This window comes from Zingiber officinale, chromosome 8A, assembly GCF_018446385.1.
Source record: "Zingiber officinale cultivar Zhangliang chromosome 8A, Zo_v1.1, whole genome shotgun sequence".
Lineage (NCBI taxonomy): Eukaryota > Viridiplantae > Streptophyta > Magnoliopsida > Zingiberales > Zingiberaceae > Zingiber > Zingiber officinale.
In genome coordinates, this window is record NC_056000.1 from 69,314,981 (window position 1) to 69,332,747 (window position 17,767).

General features: G+C 38.4%; 2 protein-coding genes across 4 annotated transcripts; both read left to right on the top strand.

The window, feature by feature from the left end:
• The first annotated feature begins 5,285 nt into the window (after positions 1 to 5,285).
• Positions 5,286 to 8,204, top strand: LOC122009412 (glycosyltransferase BC10-like). 2 transcript variants are annotated; one of them, XM_042565554.1, is made up of 3 exons: positions 5,286 to 5,545; positions 5,685 to 6,311; positions 7,363 to 8,204. In XM_042565554.1, the coding sequence occupies exons 2-3, from the start codon at positions 5,793 to 5,795 to the stop codon at positions 8,002 to 8,004; spliced, it is 1,161 nt and encodes a 386-aa protein (XP_042421488.1). In that variant the 5' UTR covers positions 5,286 to 5,545; positions 5,685 to 5,792; the 3' UTR covers positions 8,005 to 8,204. The 2 variants fall into 2 exon arrangements, with proteins under 2 accessions (XP_042421488.1, XP_042421487.1); XM_042565553.1 differs by having other exon boundaries at positions 5,286 to 6,311.
• A 1,375-nt stretch (positions 8,205 to 9,579) lies between these two features.
• Positions 9,580 to 15,288, top strand: LOC122009414 (KH domain-containing protein At1g09660/At1g09670-like). 2 transcript variants are annotated; one of them, XM_042565556.1, is made up of 8 exons: positions 9,580 to 9,874; positions 10,121 to 10,236; positions 10,310 to 10,395; positions 11,839 to 11,966; positions 13,526 to 13,660; positions 13,734 to 13,850; positions 14,614 to 14,757; positions 14,841 to 15,288. In XM_042565556.1, the coding sequence occupies exons 3-8, from the start codon at positions 10,344 to 10,346 to the stop codon at positions 14,985 to 14,987; spliced, it is 723 nt and encodes a 240-aa protein (XP_042421490.1). In that variant the 5' UTR covers positions 9,580 to 9,874; positions 10,121 to 10,236; positions 10,310 to 10,343; the 3' UTR covers positions 14,988 to 15,288. The 2 variants fall into 2 exon arrangements, with proteins under 2 accessions (XP_042421490.1, XP_042421489.1); XM_042565555.1 differs by lacking the exon at positions 10,121 to 10,236.
• The last annotated feature ends 2,479 nt before the right edge of the window (positions 15,289 to 17,767 follow it).

The following is a 17,767-nucleotide window of genomic DNA, read 5'->3' on the forward strand; positions in this document are numbered from 1 at the left end:
TATTACAAGGCTCCCCCTACACCTAAGCTCCCCATTAAACTAGGAATCTACCACAGGACTATTTAGGAACCTAACACAAGGTACACCTATGCTCCCCATTGAGCTAGGAATTTCATGCAAAGACATTTAAGGTTTTTCCAACTAAACCTTCTCTCCCTTTGTCTAATATCAAAAAGCTCCAACAATATCCCAATTGTCGGAAACTTGATCATCCAAACTAACCTAAACTCGTGTACTTATCCCCCAAGGATCTCATACATCAATGCGAGTTGACCCGGTCATACACTAATGCTGAAAACAGTTTCAGACTTATATCAGTCAACTGACAAAAGTACCAGTCGATTGGCTTTATCGAGACAAATCCACAGAACCATTATGTGTTCGATAAATACTGTTACCAGTCGACTAACACCCTGATTTTAGCCCAATTCAGCATTTCTGACCCAATTTCAAGAATACGCTACAAATTCCACAAACATCCAAAAATCCCCTAATTTTGTGAAGAGGTCTATTTTACTCATGTTTACTTGTGAAAAATACATTCAAAAATATATCTATCACCAATCCCAAGATTGACACAAAACTCAAAGCTAACTAAATGGTTCAATTGAACATTAACCTAAAGTCTTAGTTTTGGCTTACTCTTGATGTATTTGCTCATACTAAACCACAATGCATCCCTAGCATTGGTTTATATGACATCTATACATCCAACACTAATTATCATGCAATATAACCCCCAATGTCATATTTCCATGCATGAAACTAACCCAATTATGTCAAGCCCTAGGTTTGAGACTCAAGTCCGTCTCCAAACCACTTAGCATATTTCATAACCTATCTAAAACCCCAAATAATATCTAATTGAGATCCATTGGTCATAAGTCCCAACTTGACTCTTAGAGCTCCCCCTAGAGCTCTTAACCTTAGCCACCTCCCTAGGTGACTCATCTATAATTGTTAGGTCATATCGATGCACCTCCAATGACACTTGGCCTACCAACCTAACCTTCTTAACATTGGATACCTTGTCGTTGGTTAATTTCTTCTTATCGTTAAATGGGGTTCCATTGTCATTTATTGACTTTTCCTTACTATAGTCATATGCAACCCTAGCATAAGACTTTTCCTTAGCTTTGGAGACACTAGATCGATATCCCAAACTTGATCTATCATTATTGGGTCTTTGGCTACCCAACATCATACTTAACCCTCTAGATCCAACATTGAATATGTCTAGGGTTTTCTTCAATTGATCAAGTTTTGCCTTCAAAGCTTGATTTTCCCTTTCTAGGTTCCTAACCCTAGAATTGACTTGTCCACATTGGACACCCCTAGACCTACCCTTCCTAGGCATGTGTCTTCCTTTTTTGGGATTAATGTCTTGGTTTTTCATTACCTTCTTCTCCTTAGGTAATGAGAATTGAACTTGCCTAGATCTATCATGCATAGGTACCTTAGGGTTATCTCTAACATTTACCCTATTTCTATCATGATACCTAAAGCTAAAATTTTGCATGGGTAAATAATGAAAATTATTCCTACCATGCATGAGAGAATAAACATTTGAATTGAAATTCAAATTAGAGTATACCTCTCTTACCTTTACCATTGAAGTCCCCCTCAACTCGAGCTCTTATTCTTCTTCTCCCATTTCTTCAATTGCACTAGCTTCTTGATCTCCCTCTTCTTAGGACATTTGGTGTGATAGTGTCCCTTCTCTCTATATGTGAAGCATACGATGCACATTCTCCTCCTTTAAGCTTTTTTATTCCTACAACATTTTTTAGTGTTTAAATTAACTTGAATAAGTTTAGAATTTATCTTCTTCTTACCCAATAGATATCTACTCTTGTAGTGTCCCTTCTCATTGCACTTGAAGCACACAATGTGGTCCTTTGACTTTGCTTCAGTGGAGGTGCTCACTAGGTTGACCTTCAAGACCTATTTTTTATCCATCTTGGATTCTTCTTCAGCCCTTGAGGATGTTGATGATGCTTCCTCATCCTCCTTCTCCTCCTCAGATGTTGAGCATGGCTCAACTTCCGATTGCTCCACCTCCTCTCCTTGAACAATTGAACCCATTTCCTTGGGCTCTTCTTATTCTTGTGTAGGCATATGTTCTTCCTAAGGAACCTTCTTTATCTTGCTTCACAAATCTTGGGTGTTCTCGTATTCACCTACATGACTCATCATGTCATTAGGCAAAATATCAATTAAGATCGATACTACCTTTGAATCTGCCTTTGCTCGTGACGTTTGCTCTTCTATCCAACATCGCTGTGGAGTTTCTTCCTTTTCTTGTCTTTTGGGACTTCGAACGGTTCCTTGATTACCATCATGGTGTCCCAATCTATATCGAAGAAGACCTCTATCTTCATCATCCAATGCGTGATGTCCCATAAGCCTCCACCTTCAAACTTTGGAGGTGCTATCAAGTTGGCCATCTTCTTGCTTCCTTGGTGATTAGTCCGAAGGAGAGTGTCTTCGCTCTGATACCACTTGTTGGGAATCTTGTGCGACCGTCTATAAGTGGGGTTGAATAGACGGCCCCCCCAAGATTCCCAACAAACTTGGCTTAGCTTATTTACAACTCTAATTGGTTCGACCCACGAAAAATTTCTACTAGACACCAGGATAAATTCGAGAAGTACAGATGAGTCATAACACAACCCAATATCACAAGTAGTTCAAATACCATGAGGGTCTGATATATTGTGCAAGAGATTCAAACCCTTCTTACATAGGAGTCTGCCCAACTTTTTACCATCGCACCATATCTCGGGATAATTAAATTATGTATTTGAACGATATATACACTATATTTAATAGTTTAATTTTAGTAGAAAATCAACCACCCATCTTAAGTCAATCATCAAATAGGTGTACTTTAAATAAAAGTATATATGTGGCAAAAGGCGATTCGCTCGCCCCCAGCGCCCTCCGCCAACCCGTCCCTAGGCCAACATAGAGGAGGTAAATCACGGGTGACTACTAGCCATTAGTGCAAATGACAAGACATGGGGGAGGTTATGCTCGGTCACGCTGAGTTTCGACCCCAAGACCTCATGTGGCAACACTCCATACCTTAACTATCACACCGCCCCGAGAAGACATTAAATAAAATAAAAGTATATATGTTCCATCAAATATGTGTACTTTAAAACATAAATATGTTCCATCAAATATTTTATTTATGAATACCTTAACTTTCAGTGTTATTGTATGACTAAATGATACAAATTACAAAGTATATAAACTATTAACAAAAATACTTTTACTTCCAACATTATTATAGTAGTTGTTAGGTAGTTATTATAATGGGTAGAAGCTACTATATAGTTACTCTAATTATTTTCAGATGATTTTAATCAATTAAAAATATTTTTGATGAAGTTTTAAAAATTTTAACTAAGGGGTGTTTGGTTTAGGGGAATAAAAGTAGAGAATGAGAATAATAATCATTGATTACCATTGTTGATGTTTGGATTATAAGAATGAAAATACAAATAAAGGAATGAATCCTTATATTTGGGTAATGACTCGTTCTCATGTCTCCCCTCCCTTCAATGAATCATTACTCTATTTACAACAATCAAAATATTCCCTTATTCCAAAGATATCCTTGACCCAAAATTAAAATTTCCCCTCTTAATATCAAAATATATTTATTTTATTTTTCTTTCATATCACTTTCTCTTTCCTTATTCTCTCTCATCATATTTTCTCTCTCCTAATTTTATCACTCACTTTCTCTCTCCTTAATATCTCACATCAAATTTTCTTTCCTTTTTTTTTCTCAATGCACTTTCTCTCTCATCGCACTTTCTCTCTCCTTAATATCTTTCATCACACTCTCTTCCTTGTTTTTTTCTCAGCACACTTTCTCTCTCATCATACTTTCTCTCTCCTCAATCTCTCACATCACACTCTCTTTTCTCTTTCTTCTTAACACACTTTCTCGCTCATCATACTTTCTCTCTCCTCAATCTCTCCAATCACATTCGCTTTCTTATTTTTTCTCATTACACTTTTTCTCTCATCACACTTTCTCTCTTATTATACTTTCTCTCTCATCATACTTTCCATCTCCTCAATCTCTCCCATCACACTCTATCTCCTCATTTTTTTTCTCAATTACACTTCCTCTCTCTTCATACTCTCTTATCATATTTTTTTTCTCATCATATTTTCTCTCTTTGTCTTTTATCATCATGCTCTCTCCCATCATACTCTCTTTCCTCATTTTTTCTCATTGTACTTTCTCTCTCTTCATTGTTTCTCATCACACTTTCTCTCTCATCATTATCTCTCATCATATTTTTCTCACATTCAACTTTCTCTCACAAATAATTGTTTCTCTTATTTTTCTTTAAGGGTATTTTTTTTAAAATTTATTTTGATAGAAAATATCCAGCTAATCAAACATTACTTTTAAGAGTGATATTCATGCTCATGCAGTCATACTCATTCTCATTCCAAAATACTATGATTCTCATTTCGATTTCTATTCTTAGGAAAGAACCAAACACCCCCTAAGTTATAAAGAGTATTTTGACATAATAAAATTCAGAATGTATGATTTAAAGTTTAGAAAATTAGTTGTTTTTTCATATTGTAATAACTACAAAATAATTTTTATACATTGTAGTTAAATCCTAAATTTATAATCTTGAATCTTAAATCATAATTTTTAATATGAAATAGTTGAATTTTCATATTGTAGTAGTTAAATAACTAGTTTTTAGTTTTTAGTACTATAATTAGCCGTTACTATGTAGCTAAATTCTAAATATTAAAATCTTAAATCATAAATATTAAAGGCGAAATACTATTATATAAAATATTATTTAACAATTTGGTAAAAATATTTAAATATTATTAAAATCATTTTAAAATAATTATAGCAACTACTTTAGTACCTTCTAAACTTCTACACGTTGTGACAGTTATAAAGTAACTTTACACATTGTAGCAATTAGTCTTAACTATTATAATGACATTGAAAGTAAAAATAATGATATTGTAGTAGTTATCAAGTAGTTATTATGTGTTGTAGTATAGTTATTGGTAGTTTTTATAATAAGAAGGAGTATTTTGAATATAAAATATTTGATGGTGCCTTTTGAACTTTTTTTTTTGAAAAGTTTAATAATTTGTAAATTTTGAGATGTTATTTTGATTTTTACCCTTTTAATTATTTTTTACTCAATTTATAATTCAAATGATATAATTTTAAATTTAAAACATATAAATATAATTATTTCTCAGTACCGATCGTATACAGTGGACAGTTGACAGAATCCATGTGTGTTGGTTCGGCAATGTCGTGGTGACTGGTGCGGTAGCAGTTTGAAACGGACGATTCGATCGAAGGCGATCCGTTGACGACGGAGAATGAATTGCGATCGATCCAAGTGCAGAAAAGACGATCCTTTTTTTTCTCCGCTCGCTCTCGATTCGTCCTTGTGCGAACCCTAGAATCGCTGCTCAGGAAGGCGGCTGCTGGAGGATCGAGGCGCAACGACGAACAATTGGCTTGCTGGTGAGCGTCTCGTGATCCCTTCTGGAGAAAATTCCATCTTTGGAGGATTGGATCCGTTTCGCAAATATTTGGTAGATGATTTCGTAGGGTTTCTCGATCCCTCGCCGTCTCATTAGATAGTTTTCCCTGGAGGATTTAGGGTTTGAGTCGGGAGATTCGGCGGTTTGTTCTATTTGGTGTGAAATTCAGCCTGTTGTTCGAGCATCTTCCTTTGATCGGAAAAGGGTGATTAGCTAGAGCAGAAAAGATGAAGCCGAGGAGCAAACCAGATGAAGATGAGGCTGACTTCTTCCCTTGCCCTCCGAGGAAAAACTGGTCTGTTGGGTTGATCAAATTCATCTCTTTTCTGGTCATATTCATGGCCGGGGTCGTCATAGGCTTGTCTGCAAGTGGTCGCTTCACCCGTTCCTTCAATTCACAGACCGAAATCTTTTTCCCGAGTACAATGTACATGGCCAACTGTGATAAGGAGTTTTTGAGCTTCAAGAGTTTTGTGACTCCTGAGCATTTGATGCATAGTATGACAGACGAAGAGCTATTCTGGAGAGCTTCTATGGTGCCGAAGATGGAAGAGTATCCATTTCAAAGGGTGCCAAAGGTGGCCTTCATGTTCATGACAAGAGGGCCTCTGCCCTTCGTGCAACTGTGGGACAGATTCTTCAAAGGCCACGAGGGGCTGTATTCAGTATATGCCCACACACTTCCTGATTACAAACTTAATGTCTCCGAAAGTTCCGCGTTCTACGGCCGGCAGATCCCTAGCGAGGTGAGATTCATCTTTTGTTTTTGAAATGATGTCTCCTGTGTATATTTAGTATCAAAGGTTAAAATCATAATTGAAGTGCTACCCACTGCTGGCTTGATGACCAACCGTGTCAAGCTTTGCAGATGCATGAGGCTTTCACTGGTTTTAAGGTTCTTTTTTATGCAAAGATGAATTGCTTTTTTCTTGACCTTGTTATAGGATATTGGATGATGTATGGTTAGAGCATGCTAAAGCTTAAGGTGTATGTGTGATCTTTATTCTCTGTTTAAAGGCTAGTTACTTGAAGGGGAAAGAAAATGGGAGAGAAGTAAAGTAGTTTGAATCGTATTTTCACCCGTTTCCTTATATCTTGTTTTTTTTATGAAACCAGATGAAAAAGAATTATGTGCTTACTTGGATGGAAGTAGGAGGAAAAAAAAAAGAGATAAATTTCTCTTGTTTTCTCAGAAGCAAGTAGAGAAGAGGAATCCAATTCCTCTAGGGAAATAAAGTTTAAACATCTAATTAACACAATTTGGTAGTGATGTTATTTCCATCCAAGTTTTCAAAGATATGGAATTGAATAGAAGTCAGATAACATATTTCATTTCTTGTCTTTTCATTACTTTTATCTATTAGATCTTACTCTATACTTCTGCAACCATTCAATTTGGGCAGAAAGAAAATGGAGAAATTGTATAGATTAGGTTTTGTAGTCATCTTGGTTCCAAGTGAACAAGAGAATAGCAAATTCATTTCCTTTTCTCTTTTCTTTCCCCTCCTATTTGCCTCCAAATAAACAGAACGCTAAGTTAGAACTGGAGAATGAAGATGAACTGGTTGACAGTAAACTGGTTGAAGAATGTTTACTCAAGTCAAACCAATGACATTCTTCACTAAATTATACAATAGGGGCTTAATTAAGGTTTTACAGTCATTACAGGCATTCATTTGAGCACACAAATTTGGAATGTACTTAGATAGAGTATGATGAAGGATTTGTTAACTAACATATTCATTTTAGCTTATAACTGCTGCTATTTCTATATGCTAATAACTTCTCTTCCTGCAGGAGGTTTCTTGGGGATCAGTGACATTAGTCGATGCAGAGAAGCGTCTCTTGGCCAATGCTTTGCTGGATTTCTCCAACGAACGCTTTGTTCTCCTCTCCGAAAGTTGCATTCCAGTGTACGACTTCTCAACCGTTTACAACTATCTCGTATACTCTGCCCACAGCTTTGTCGAATCCTACGACGAGATCTCTCAACAAGGTCGCGGCCGTTATAACCGTCGCATGGCTCCTACAATCAAGCTCTATCACTGGAGAAAAGGTTCCCAGTGGTTTGAACTCAACAGAGAACTGGCAGCGTACATCGTAGCAGATTACCAGTACTACTTAATATTCCGCAAATACTGCAAGCCTTCTTGCTATCCAGACGAGCACTATATGCCGACTTACCTGAACATGTTCCATGGTTCTTTAAACTCGAATCGGACTGTCACCTGGGTTGATTGGTCGAGGGGAGGGCCTCATCCAGCAGTATATGGTGCTTCCAGTATCACACTGGAATTTATCCAGTCTATTCGAAACAATGGAACCACATGCACCTACAACTCGAAACCGACATCAGTTTGTTTCCTCTTTGCCAGGAAGTTCTCCCCGAATGCCTTGGGCCCTCTTCTCAACCTCTCTTCAAGAGCGATGGGATTCTGAAGCTTTTAGTTCAAACCCACCACCTCCTAAGGCCGGAGAGGTAATTGCTATATAATCGACATTCCATCCCTCTTATTATTTATACATATGTTAGTTTGAAACTCCTAGAGAAAATCCAACACGAGGGATCGAAAAATAGGGTTATTAATAAAGTTGTCATTATCGATTTTATGAATACCAATTCATGTAACTTCATAGTGGAAGTGTTCAGTTTTGTAATGCTGAATTGCGGTGGTTACAGATTGACTAAGTCGAACCAAACCCGAAAACTTAGTTTAGTGGTTCATCGGTTTGGTTTCAGGTTAAAACTTAGTTTTTTGCTTCATCGGTTTGGTTTCAGCTAATCTTATCGGTTTGGTTTTGGGTAATCTTATCCTGTTTGAATTACCATGTTTCTCCTAAAGAGAGCTGCATTGTTCAGTAAACCAACCTAAGTTTTGTAGAGCAGGCTCTGTTTACCTAAAAGGGTTCCGTCTCGGAGCAAATAGAGTGACGGTGCATTCACCTTGACGCGTTCGTTTACTTGGTTCGATAAGTTTTGTGGTTGTGAGTTGGTTAGCCAGATAAGAAGGTGATATCGCGATCCGGCACATGATATCTGTGAGCCATATCGATATGACTGCATATCTCTTAGATATTAAATGTAGTGTACCAAAATTTGCTTTCTCAATTTTGGTCTCACTAGACGGGATTAAGTTGCTTTCTTCTTCACTCTTCCTTCCAAATAAACATAAAAAAAAACTGAAACACTATTTCATTTATATTGCTATTCCATCTTATTTCCTTCTAAATAAACACACCAACAGGCAACCAGAAGTCCCCTTTTATAAATATTCTATTAAATAAATACTCAAATTTACTTTCCCTCAATTTCCATGCAATTTAAATGGAATAAAATAAATAGTTATTTTTATTTTTTCGTTTAGGTTTATGTCATGCCCGAGAAGTCAATTTTGGCTCCTTAATCTTTGTTGATTTTTCAAATGCATTTTAAATTTTAGTCAAAATTGTTCTCCTTCAAGGAATGAATAATTTAGATGATAATTTTAAAAAATAAAATAAAATAGAGATGTTTTAATGTTAAAATAATTTAAATTTTAGAAAACACTCGTGTGTGTGTATATATATATATATATATATATATATATATTATATAAGATAATAAAAAAAAAGTGAAACTTTTTTTTAAAGTGCACCAAATATTTTTTAAAAAATGGAAAAGGTTGTCGCTGTACGAGGTTGTCGGTCTGATCCGGTCCAATTATAGAAAACCGGACCGGAGTCAAGGAACGAACCGCCTGCTCAAACTAACCCGCGGAACGACCCCCAAACTTTCCAAGTCAACGAACAGATGGCGAGTAAGATAAGCTCCAGGTGCATCGCCAGCCGTCCGCCCGGGGACGAACGGCTCTGATGCGCCGCCTTAGCGGCAACGGCGACTGCAGCCGCGCCGCCCGTACACGGAAGCACAGCAACCACCGACAGAAATATAACTCCAAAGCCTGTGCAAGATCTGTAACACGCAGCGACCAGCCCCGTCCTCTCAATCATTTGAATTCTATATATACTCCCAGAAGGAGCATCCAAGGCTCTCTTTCTGGGCACGTCTCTCCCTCTCCGATCTCTACCTCGATAGGGAGGAGGCGGAGGAGGAGGAGGTGGTGGAGCAGCAGCAGCAGCAGCAGCAGCGTTCTTCAAAGTTGCCTCTTTTGGGTTTGCAAAATTGCCTCTTTGAAAGGTATCGGTGCGGATTGAGCATGGACGAGAGAATCCCTTCTCCTGCTTACTTCCAGTACTCGCCTTCCGGTGTCCACTCATCTCCTTCCCCGCACCACTCCATCAGGTCGCCTGCGACTTCGGAAAGAGAGAGGTTTGGTAACCGGTGCTACCCCCTCTGATGATGCTTTTGCGGTTATTGGTTTGGAGTTTCGGATGTTTGGCTCTCAATCGGTTGACCTGAATTTGGTGTAGCTTTTGAATCTTTGAGTTTGGGGCTTTTCTAGATTTCGTGCTGCTGATTAAGATTTCATGCTTTAGTTTTGCTTCTGGACATGGTTTTCGCTTGCTGTATCGTAAATATGCTACTTTGTAATGCTCGATGTTTAGTTATTGCCAGATCCGCACCTGGTTCTGCTTCCATCATTGTGCTAGTCTTCTAAAGGCGGCAGCCAACTTCTCCATAGTGTATTCAATCAAAAGAAGATCTAGTAGTTGAAACTACTGCATAATTATGTCCGCTGCAGTTTAAAATTGATTTATAATCTGAGGATTTGTGATTCATTAGCTGATGCTGGTGTCTTTGCAGATATTTGACTGAATTACTGGCTGAGAGGCAGAAAATGATACCATTTATGCAAGTCCTTCCCTTCTGCCATAGGCTTTTAAACCTAGGTATGCAGTCGCATGTTTCTTCTGCTTGTTACATTGATTGGTTTGGTTGACTCCACATGTTGCTTTTAATGGATCTTTAATTGCTTTAAAACTTTCTTTAGATAGTTTATCTGGTGTGGAATCAATTGATCTAGTTGTTGTAAATTGGGGCACACACTAGTTTAGTCCCAGGTGGTGAGTTGTGGGATATTAAAGAAGATTTAATGAAATGAGTGAGATTACTATTAACTTTGGCTTAAGAATTTTGTGACAATGGTTGAGCTCGAGAAGTTAATAGGTTAATTATCTATCTAAGACGATTGTGACATAGTATAAGAACAGTTCTAATCCTAGGCATGGTGAGAGGTTGGAAAGGGTTGCTTGTATGTTGGTATAGACCTTACATGCCACTGATTATTCAAAATTTGCAGAATGCTAGGGACCACTTGGCTTCCTGAATTCCCTAAATCAATGGAAGGGGTGGGTTTAAAAAGGATAGACCAAGAGTCACCAAGGCAAAGTCATTTTAGTTGCTGTGAATATCTTGATAAGTTTACAGGGATTAAAACATGGGAAATTTGGCACTTCGGTAGGATTGCCTTGGACCATCTGCCACAGTGAAGGAGCATATCAGAAGATATAAAGAGCAACAATAGATGCTCACCGTATAAAAATCTATAATATACCAGATGCACCCCTAACTGAATGTCAACTTGAGCCAAGGGAAAGTAATTCACACGAAATGTTAGAGTAGGATCTGACAATAATCGATTATAAAGGGGGAGTGCACCACAAGAAAGTATAATTGCCGCTGATGTCATAAGTCTGGTTGAACACTATCAGTCTCCAATAAAATCAACTGAAAAATGTGATCCTATGTTGCTAGTTAGATGATGAACCCTCTTATTGGTGGTGCCCGAAAAAGCACTACAGATATGGCCCAATTTATTAGCATCCTAGATGGAGTATGATAAATTTGTGATGGATGCAGAATCAGTGCAGGTAAACAATATCAATCAGAGTGAGATGCCCTCCCTTGGAGAAAAAAGGCTCGTTACCAAGGATTGATGGATGACTTGGAGCCATTGAGCTAAACCTCATATAATGTATGGGAAAATGCTATATATGTAATTTGAAGGTCAAGCTTCTACAAAAAGTGTGCATGGTAGCAATCATTGCCAGTGTCAAATCATGAGCATAGCAATGACATGGGTGCCCGATTTTCAATTATCCATGATTGAAGCTTTGACCTATAATGATGGTGGTATCATTGGCTGTAATGTTTTTTTTTTCTGTTTATTAGAATCAAATGATTTGCACATTTCTTTGTGGACTAATTCTTTTGCTAATCTCTGCACTCTGTCAGATGACTTGATATTTGCAAATAATTCCATTGGATCATTTACCTGTTCCATATCCTGCATGACAACAAAATTGATCATGAAATTACTGTTATTTTTTCAGAAATTATGAGGGCTTCTGGTTTGGTGCCTAATCATTCTTTTGTTGATTCTGAGAGAATGGATCATGGTTCTCCACTAAGATTAGGTGAACCAATGGATCTAGAGGGATGGTCAGGAATGCAGACAGAGGTAATACAGTTTTATGTGGTTTTTTACTACACTCGGAGTTTTTGCCCTTTTTGAATGCATAAATCTCTAATTTCATGGTTACTTGGGAAACAAATTGGTTATATTCTAATACTCACAGATTCAGGTTGTTCTTTTTCTTACCAAATGGAGACATCAAAGATATTATATAAAATGTTGATGAGATGAATGGAATATGTTATGGAGTTCTAGAAATTCTGTAAGATGCCAAAAACATTATTAATCAACCTCAACCAGTAAAATATGCCATCTCTGCAGCTCTCCCATATGTGCTGCCATTATATATTCACCAGGCCTCACAATCTCTAGCTACATCATATAATGTCTAACATCTCGGTTGTTAGCTAATATGAGTTTTTTTTTGCTGTTTCTCAAGTCCATAAAGAAGAAAGTACATGTGTTTATTTGTTCAAATTAAACCAAACTGGTGTGACAAAGCAGCTAATTCAAATTATATGAGGTTATTCAGTAGGTTTTTTCTATTCAGATCCTCAGTTATTATGGTCCTGCAGTCTGGTTTTGGTTACAATTGCAGGCTAACATTTTCTAACTGGCTAAGAGTCATTTTTGTTTGGTACCTATATCTCTTTCCTTTCCTCCATTCAAGCCATGAAGTCTTTTCTTCCTTTTTTTTTGTTCAACGTCAAATTTATACTGTGCTAGTTATGATCCACCACAAAGTTCATTGTGTGGCTTTAACTCTGGCTAACAGAGTTATAATTCTTAAAAAAAAATTCAATCTAACTCACTCTAAACTGAAGTGTTATGCATGTTAATTCAATGGCATCTCTTTGTGCATCAACACCTTATCTGGGCATTACTTATCTTCAATATTGGAGAAACCTTGCGTCAAGCTTTAGCTCTTTAGATCACTACAATAAAGACATATTTGCTACCAAAAACTAGCAGCTTAAATGGCTGGTTAAAACTTAAAAGAACATAAACCTGATAGATGCAGATTGGCAAAGCAGTGAGGTCTGACTGAGTTCAAATAACAAATTTTAGAGTGATAATTTTCATAAAAAAGAAAATTTATTTCACCAGTGGTTGTTCTGCTTTCTCACTTACAATTATTTATTTTTATTCCATATATATGTTTCTGGTTTTGTGCAACACAGAAACCAAGAATTTCACGAATACACTTAAATTTCACTAATACACTGACATTGTTTAATTTCCAAATAACGGAATGCAAGTGATACAATCATCTTCGAAAATGAACTATTTTGATTCCTTAGAAAAAAGTTTGACAATATTATCATTTAAAAAATGAACTCATTTTTAATTATATCAGTTTTATCATTCTTTTACTTTTTTGTTCGTGAATATCAAAACTTATTTACTTTTTTGCTTGATTGAAATAAAGAAGGGCAGAGAGGAAGGGAGGAAACACAGTGAGGATAAACTAAATAATGTTCATTCCTCAACGATGTGAATTTATAAGATCATTCTTTTTATTGGCTAGTATTGTTTAGAGGATACCGAATTTTGCATTAAGACAACTCACCATTGTTATGATTCTTCTTCTTCTTTTTTTCCAGGAAAATGGGTACCTCAACAGAGTTGGGACTATCCAAACATCAAATATAGGCTGGAATGGAATTACTAGAGTTAACACAAGCCCAATTGTGAAGAAAATTGTGAGGCTAGATGTCCCTGTCGACAAGTATCCTAATGTCTGTACATTTCTCCTATCTTTTAGTCACCGGATAGTAAACTTTTACTAACGTGTCACTCTATTTTACTTAGTACAACTTTGTTGGTCGCTTGTTGGGACCTCGAGGGAACTCCTTGAAAAGAGTTGAAGCTACAACTCAATGCAGAGTATATATCCGAGGTAGAGGCTCCGTGAAGGATTTGGTGAAGGTAGTTCATAACGTGGTCTGTGTTTTTCTCGAAAGAAAATATGATCAACTATATAAGTCCTAGTTTTTGAGTGAGACTGATGCTTTGATATTCGTCCTCTTCAACCTTTGATATTGAGGAATCTCCATTTTTTGTTAAATGAAACAGAGAAGTGCAGTCTTTAAAATGCAAACTGTAAGATTTTGTTTTTGTTTTTTTTTTGGAAAAAAAAATCAATTGAAACAAACTTTCTCAAGTACATCAGCTGATTACTTCTATTATGGCTGTGTTTGCCGATCATCCTGGAGTCCTTCCAACAATATTCTATTGTTTTCAATGTATCCATGTCCTAGTGTGGGTACATCAATTGAAACAAACTTTCTCAAGTACATCAGCTGATTACTTCTATTATGGCTGTGTTTGTCGATCATCCTGGAGTCCTTCCAACAATATTCTATTGTTTTCAATGTATCCATGTCCCTAGTGTGGGGTTTGTTGTGAACAAATCAACAATACATATACCTCTCATTTGCTTCTAAAATATCAATTGAATAAAATTCTTTTTCTTAAGGTATATGCTATTCTAGTATAAGAAGTTTGATTATCTAATACTACGGCTTTCAAACAGGTCTGAGCACCTTTGTAGTTGCTATGGTTCATGGAATGTTGCTTGTCTTTGGATAAATCTGCTTATAACAAAAAATACATAAGATTCTTTTAATCTGTCCTGCCATTGAGAGAAGTTTATAATAAATCGTAGTTTATTTATTTTTCGCTTTTGCAGGAGGAAAAGTTAAGAGATAAACCTGGATACGAGCACCTGAATGAGCCATTACATGTTCTTGTAGAGGCCGAATTCACGGCTGATGTAGTCGACGGTCGTTTGGATCAAGCTGTGACGATACTGGAAGACCTCTTGAAGCCAGTGGTATACCATCAATGCCTCTCGCTATCGCTGTATTGCCACTGGTTTCCAAATCCTGATCAACTTACTTAATGCTAATCTCGCAGGATGAGTCTGTGGACTACTACAAGAAGCAACAGCTGAGGGAATTAGCCATTCTGAACGGAACTCTCCGAGAAGAAAGCCCTCAATTGAGCCCGAGCTTGTCTCCGTTCAATAGCACGGGCATGAAACGAGCCAAAACAGGACGGTGATTGGCAAATGTGTAATATGCTGCTCTGCCCATTAGTATTTATCGATGTCAGGGGATCATCAGAGAACCATATAAAAGCATAATGTTCGATGGCTCCTTCCTATGTGGTATTGCCCGTTACTGAAACTGTTCGATTATTTATTTATTTGTATAGATAGACCTCCATCGCCCCCGAATGCTAAGGTTATGCGAGTTGAATAAGTTGTTTGCTCGTCGAATTTTAATTGTTATTTGTTGGCATGTAACCTTGCACTGATGTTCTTGTGGATAATGAATAATTTTATTAGTGTGGATTTGCTTCAGCGTTTTGTTTGTGTTGTTTAGGACACACGTAGCATCAAAAGTCTGATCACAGCAGAATGTTTGATGTTTGAAGTACATTGTCGGATCGGTGTCATTGATCGTGTCAAAGTTGCTCAATCTTGAACGATACCCACCTCCGGCCCTGAGAGTGTGAGCCCTAACCATCGCAAGGTCAGGGATACCAAGGGACTCTGAATCTGGCTCACATGGAGCAAACCCAACCCAAGTTGGCAAAAGGCGAGGTAAATCATGGGTGATTACTAACTCTTAAAATAGTAACAGTACATGAGGGAGATATTTACTTTGGTTGTATCGATATTCAAACTCTAGACCTCAAGTTGGTAGCACTTTATGCACTAGCCACTAGACCGTCCCGAGAGGAATGGAGTAAACCCAACCCAAGTATACTTGCAAGTGGTATTGTGGCTGGATCCACATACTACCAGCAATCCGTAGACCCAATAGCTAATTAAGAAAAAAAAATGATAATCCCAATTAGTCTCATTGACTATCCCTAGGGGTGACCGACCTAGTCCCACGAAAATTTTCCACCGGCCACCAGGGTAAATTGGAAAGCGCACACAGGTGTCAGTCTAGAAGCCCAGCATCCTTTGATTACGCCCCCCATTTGGAGGAAAAATTTTTAGAAATACACCGTAGTTGAGGTTCGAACAACGGGTGCCTGAGTGATAACCTGAATATCCTACCGCGGCATCATGGTCCCGGGGACCCCAATAACTCATTAAGATTTAGGAATATGGTGGTAAAAGGTGATTCGCTCACCTCAACGCCTCTGTCAGTCCGTCTCTAGGCCAACACGAAAGGTGTAAATCATGGGTGACTGCTAGCCTTGGGCAGTTAAATAGTCATAGGGGAGGGTAGATACCCGACTACTAGTCAAGATTTTGTTGGGACCGATGTGCCCGCTAGAGAGGGGTGAATAGCATTTCATCGCGCTTGCGTCGGTTTGCTTCGTCTTGTTGTTGTGCAATGGAATACTCGAACACAAACACTCACAATGTTAACACCTAGAATTTACTTGGTATCTACCTCAAGAAGAGGTAACTAATCCAAGGATCCACACACGACACGCTATCTCCACTAATGAAAACCTCCTTCTCGGTCGCAGCCGAAGGCGGAGAAGCCTCGTACAAACTCACACACAACACAAACACAAATACAAGAAGAAACTCTAAGAATACAAGTGAATACACCTTTCTTCTTGCTACTTGTTGTTGCCTCTTGAACCTTGAAGATGCTCCTCAAGTGCCTTCAAGAACTGGCGTGAGTGCTGGAGAAATCACTGTGAAGATCGCTGTAAGCTCGCTGGAGAAGATCGCAAAGATCTACGGAGAAAAACACTCCGCAACGGTTATATCTTGTGCTCCCAATCGATTGAAATCAACCCTAATCGATCACCACGTTAGCTCCGCACAATCCCAACCGTCCATCATCTGCATCCCGTGCAACGATCGAATCCCAATCGATCAGCCAATCGATTGGGACATTCTGAATCGATCCATAGATCGATTCAGATGCTTTCTGTGTTCTCGCGATCGCGCGAGAACTCCCAGCTCCAATCGATCGACCGATCGATTGGAGATTCCCAATCGATTTCCCGATCGATTGGGAAGGTCTCTGTGCTCGCGACTCATGCTCCCAATCGATCTACCAATTGATTGGGCCATTTCTTTCTTCGTAGCACACTCCAATCAATCGGTTGATCGATTGGAACCTGATTCAATCGATTTCCCAATCGATTGACCATCCTGGACTTAACTCAATCTCAAGTCCAAAGTCTCCAACCCAATCCCGGTCAACCGTGACCTGTTGGGTCTCCATGCCTAGCATTTGGCCACACCCGACCAACCTCGAACTAGCCTTCTAGCCTCCTCCATCAGCCTCGCGTCCCTCGGATATCTCCTCATCCTTCACGCCTTGCCTTTAGGAACTTCCTTCGGCCTCATCCTAGTTGTCGGGTCTTCCTTGCCAAGTCATACCAGGACTTACCTTGCCATGACCACATGCTTGGACTTACACCCTTTGCCAAGATCACACTTAGACTTTTCAATTGCCTGACTCCTCACCAGGACTTTCTCTTTTACCAAGATCACACTTGGACTTTTCAATTGCCTGGTTCCTCACTAGAACTTTTCCTTTGCCAAGATCACACTTGAACTTTCTCCTGCCTAGCTCCACACTAGGACTTTCCCGTTGCCTGGCTCCTCATCAGGACTTTCTCCTGCTTAGCTCCACACTAGGAGTTTCCCGGTGTCTGGCTCCTCACCAGGACTTTCTCCTGCCTAGCTCCTCACTAGGACTTTCCAAATGCCTAACCTCCAGTTAGGACTTTCCCAGTCAAGTCTCCTGTCAACCTTGACCTACTTGACTTATATTCTCATCAACCTGGTCAATCCTTTGTCCATCTCCATAACCGGACGATTGCTCCAGCAATCTCCTTATATTGTGAAATATCAA

Excerpts from the sequence above, each read along its gene's own strand:
- LOC122009412 (XM_042565553.1), top strand. The coding sequence starts at position 5,793 with ATGAAGCCGAGGAGCAAACCAGATGAAGATGAGGCTGACTTCTTCCCT. Across the intron at positions 6,312-7,362 it reads GCCGGCAGATCCCTAGCGAG|GAGGTTTCTTGGGGATCAGT; the intron begins GTGAGATTCATC and ends CTCTTCCTGCAG.
- LOC122009414 (XM_042565555.1), top strand. The coding sequence starts at position 9,762 with ATGGACGAGAGAATCCCTTCTCCTGCTTACTTCCAGTACTCGCCTTCC. Across the intron at positions 9,875-10,309 it reads GCGACTTCGGAAAGAGAGAG|ATATTTGACTGAATTACTGG; the intron begins GTTTGGTAACCG and ends GTGTCTTTGCAG. Across the intron at positions 10,396-11,838 it reads CCATAGGCTTTTAAACCTAG|AAATTATGAGGGCTTCTGGT; the intron begins GTATGCAGTCGC and ends TTATTTTTTCAG.